This window comes from Stegastes partitus, unplaced genomic scaffold (genome assembly GCF_000690725.1).
Source record: "Stegastes partitus isolate 25-593 unplaced genomic scaffold, Stegastes_partitus-1.0.2 Scaffold575, whole genome shotgun sequence".
NCBI lineage: Eukaryota > Metazoa > Chordata > Actinopteri > Pomacentridae > Stegastes > Stegastes partitus.
The window spans coordinates 222,036-225,976 of NW_007578306.1; the positions used below are offsets into that span (position 1 = coordinate 222,036).

At 41.3% G+C, this 3,941-nt stretch overlaps 1 protein-coding gene across 1 annotated transcript in view; it reads left to right on the forward strand.

The window, feature by feature from the left end:
- The first annotated feature begins 3,147 nt into the window (after positions 1 to 3,147).
- The window catches only part of dcp2 (decapping mRNA 2), a 10,889-nt gene continuing 10,095 nt past the window's right edge, over positions 3,148 to 3,941 (forward strand). The window contains exon 1 of the mRNA XM_008288808.1: positions 3,148 to 3,392. Coding sequence (XP_008287030.1) covers positions 3,325 to 3,392 — 68 coding nt within the window. The 5' untranslated portion in view covers positions 3,148 to 3,324. The remainder of the gene's footprint in view (positions 3,393 to 3,941) is intronic.

Consider the following 3,941-nt stretch of genomic DNA (forward strand, 5'->3'; position numbering starts at 1 on the left):
GAACCACAAACCTTGTGTTATGTAGCTTACAGCTAAATGTGTGAAAGAAACTGGGAGAAGGTGCAAAAATAAGCATTCTGAAAATATCAGTAATGACCAAACAAAACTAAAACTAAACCAATGAGAAGCAAAATGATTCCAAATGGAAACCTTTGTTACATGTCTTCCCCTTCCTGTTTCTCTGTCTGTCATCATATATCAAGCGAGGAAAAAAATGCCTTAAAAATGGGTGAAACACATAGAAAAAAGCTTGTCTGGGATGAGAGGAGGTATTGTAGAATCTGCTTTTCAATACTGAAATTATCCATCCATCCATCTCCTTTGTCTTGACTCGAAATTACACTGAGTGTACTGCTGGGGTAGTGTGTCTTGTTTAATGCAACATTGCCATCTACTGGCCCCTGAAAAAACAGTGGACCACAAACTACAAAAGGTTTATTTTTACTTGATCTGAAACTGCACCTAAGCGATCCTTGCTGTGTAACTGAGAGCAGAACATCCAAACCCCAGCAGCTTTCCAATATCTATTAGGGACTGTTTTGCATCAGCAAACTGTTCAAACTCTGAAGACACAGTTGCAGATTGCTGTAACCTTGTAGTCTAATGAGCACCAGGGCATGAAATCTGAAAATGATGTGATTTTGTTGCGGCATGTGTTGTTCTTCCATTTATCTCACTAAAGACTCCTGTTACACCTCTGCAATATCTTTACATGTGCAATTCCTCAACTTCACGTGCAATATTGTCATTTAAACAGTTTTCTAATTTATTACTCTAGTTTAGGCAAGTTTGTCTCGTTTTCACAGTACTTTTTTTTATTTACATAGTACTTTTCTGCTTTTACATACAGTATATTTTATTGATTTTTTTTAGATTCCTATATTTACTGCCTGTCTTGTTATTGCTGTGTACCACAGTTTCATTCACCATGTCAAATTCCTTGTGTGTGCGAGCTCACTTGGCAATAAAAGCTTTCTGCATCTGTACCTGTCAGCTATCCAGGATGATGAAGCAGTCAGAAACACCATATGCAATAATCACTTTAGAGTTTGGGGTGGGCTCAGAGGATAAACTCCCTCCAGGGATTCCCTCAGCCACTGGCCGTCCTAAAGTCTGGCTTAGGGCCAGCTCCTCTGCCTCCGTCATGTCTCTGCCACCCATAATTTTGGGATGGCCACTGTGCTTAGATAAGTGGTGTTTGGCTTGTTCTATACATCTTGATTACTGCTACTACTGTGATTGGATACCTTTTTAGTTGGTCATAGATCTTCCTGTAACCTTCTTGGATACAGGAAGATCAGTTTATAGATAATGGATATATGGATGGATGTCCATTAGAGGAAATACTCTACTTCAACAAAAAGTGCCTCCAGAGCCAACAGGAGGTCCCAGGACAGGGTTGATGGTTTGATGACAGAAAGTACCCATGTGCCCCCTTTCATAAAGTGTCAATCCAAGGGGTGCTGTCCCCCCGTTTTCCCCTTAACCAATATTGCAGACAAAAATAGCTACCAAGTGTCTGAACACTTTTGTTTGTTTGTTTTTTAAAAAGCAAAAAAACAGCCCAATTACACCAGTGAAGGGATCTTGTTTAAGGAGCCCTTGCACGCGGAATGGTCTCAATGACATTTTGTTAGAAGGCCAACATAATTTAAACTGAACCATCATGGGCCAGGCCCATAACACCAGCCTCTCTGAGTAGGGGTTTAAAAACTTTGACCTGTGCCTGAGACAGTAGGTCCGTGCATGCTGGCAGAGGCCATAGCTCCACACAAAGAAGCTGGGTTATCTTTGCCAACCACTATGGCCAGTGGGGGCTATAACACACATTGACAGGCTCTTAGACTGCACTCTGCAAATGGACTTGGAATCGGAGCTACGGTAGGGAATGCAATAAGAAATTTCCTCTCTGGGATCAATAAGGTACTTTTTAAAAATTATTTATTCTGATTCTTCTTCTGAATGCACACAGAAGAACCTGAAATACTCACAAGCCACTGCATCCACAACCAGAGGAGCACTTTGGCTTTGCAGGTAGAAAATAAGGAGATACTGGGTGTTCTCTGATGTTGCAAAGAGGTCAGAAAGAGAGCCAGAAATTAGGCAACTGAAAAAGGTGCAATGAAATGCCTTATTTTTTTGATAGTTAATTAATTGAAATTAGCGCATTAAAGTTCCAGCCCTAAAACAAATATATGTGCTGTGTCCTGCCTGGATGTAATATGTTTTGATGCACCATATAAAGAGGAAGTTTCTGCACAGGGAAGACAAATTTCTCCCTATTTCATGCAAAAAGTGGGCAATGAAGTTGTAATGAATTTGAATACATTATGTATCAGTGTTTGCTAAGTGCACAGGGCTTAAGAACTGCATAAATCAAAATAAATGTAATTCCACTTATTTGCAATGAGTGTCCTCAGACATCACCTGCATCATACAGCTGTTGCTGCTGGACCATAGCTCTTGACTGACATACAAGCAATAAACAGCAGCTTGCTTTTTAACCATGTTAATGTTAACCTAAAATATGTCAACAACGCAGGTAACACACGCTGTTTACACTAATCCTCTAACACTGGTGAAATTCATTTATTAAAAAACATTGATGGAATTTTATACATGCACATGTCAGTGTGTTATATAAATATTGCAAATCAATTAACTTATTGACTACAATTACCATGTATGGCAGGGTTGTCGCTCTGTATTTACATATTCAAATTGCCCGCTGAGCACTTCCGGGAACAATCACATGACCATCAAGCGTTTTGGACCGCCGACGTCACGACGCCGGGTATTCCGGCACAGCCTTCTTTATGGGCCAAGCGCGGGTAATTGCCATTGGATTACAATATCACGTGACAATACTCTGAGGCGCTCATTGAACGGTTAACTTCCGGTTAGAAAGCAACGCGGCGTTCAAGTCAAATTCACAATATCGTTATTTCGAACTTTAGTATTCAAATATAAATGTATATGTAACACGTATGTCGTGTAAATTATATTCAAATCCTCACACGAGCAACTTCTTTTCCTCACGACAAAGTCAGTAATCGCGCAGCCGCACTGACGACGAGGACGCTCTTAACCGATTAAACCATCATCATCCTGTACATCTCATCTATCCGATGCGACTTGAACGCAGCACAGACAACAGATTCGGCGCAGTTCCTGTTAGAGCAGTCAGAAGAGTTCTTCGTTGAGATAAAGTAGTTTTGAGAGGCTGATGTAACGCCGGTATTCCCGGAGTGATAATGCGAAGAAATGCTGAGCAGCTGGCGGCCTGAGCAGCTGTTGTAGCTGCCGCTCCGAGACGAGGTCGGCATGTTTACAGCCAACATGGACACAAAGAGACCCGAGATACCCTCCGGTGTACTGGACGACCTTTGCAGGTACCTCCACGGTTTAACAACTGTTACCGTTGTCTTTTGCTTGCAGTTGCACATTTAAGTGGAGTCATTCAAACTGAGATTTAGCTCCATTATGTGACACACAAAAATATCTTGGTGCAAGTCCTGAGCTGGCGCCATCAGTTAGGACGGGATGGTAGCTGCTCTCCGCTCATCAAGTCCTGCAGTTGGCCGTCTGGAAGACACAAACAGTGTTGTAGGAAGTCTGAAATAGAGAACAGGCACAGCTAGGATCATAACGTAGCAGCCACAAGGTCTGTATAGGTTTTACTCAATAAACACCAACAGAAATACGAAACGAAAATGGCCTTTGGCTTTTTTGTCCTCCACTCGGCTCTTTCGGTTTTCGTCCAAAAGCTCCTGGTTGTACAGTCGTCCTCAAATTAATTCATACCCTCCCATAAAGTAAGGAAAACAAACAAACAAACAAACAAAACAACAGCTGTCACTGACATACGTTGAAAATGACAAAAGTAACAATAAATAAAAATGTAATGAAAGTCATGACATTGCTTTTGAATTGTGGTTCAA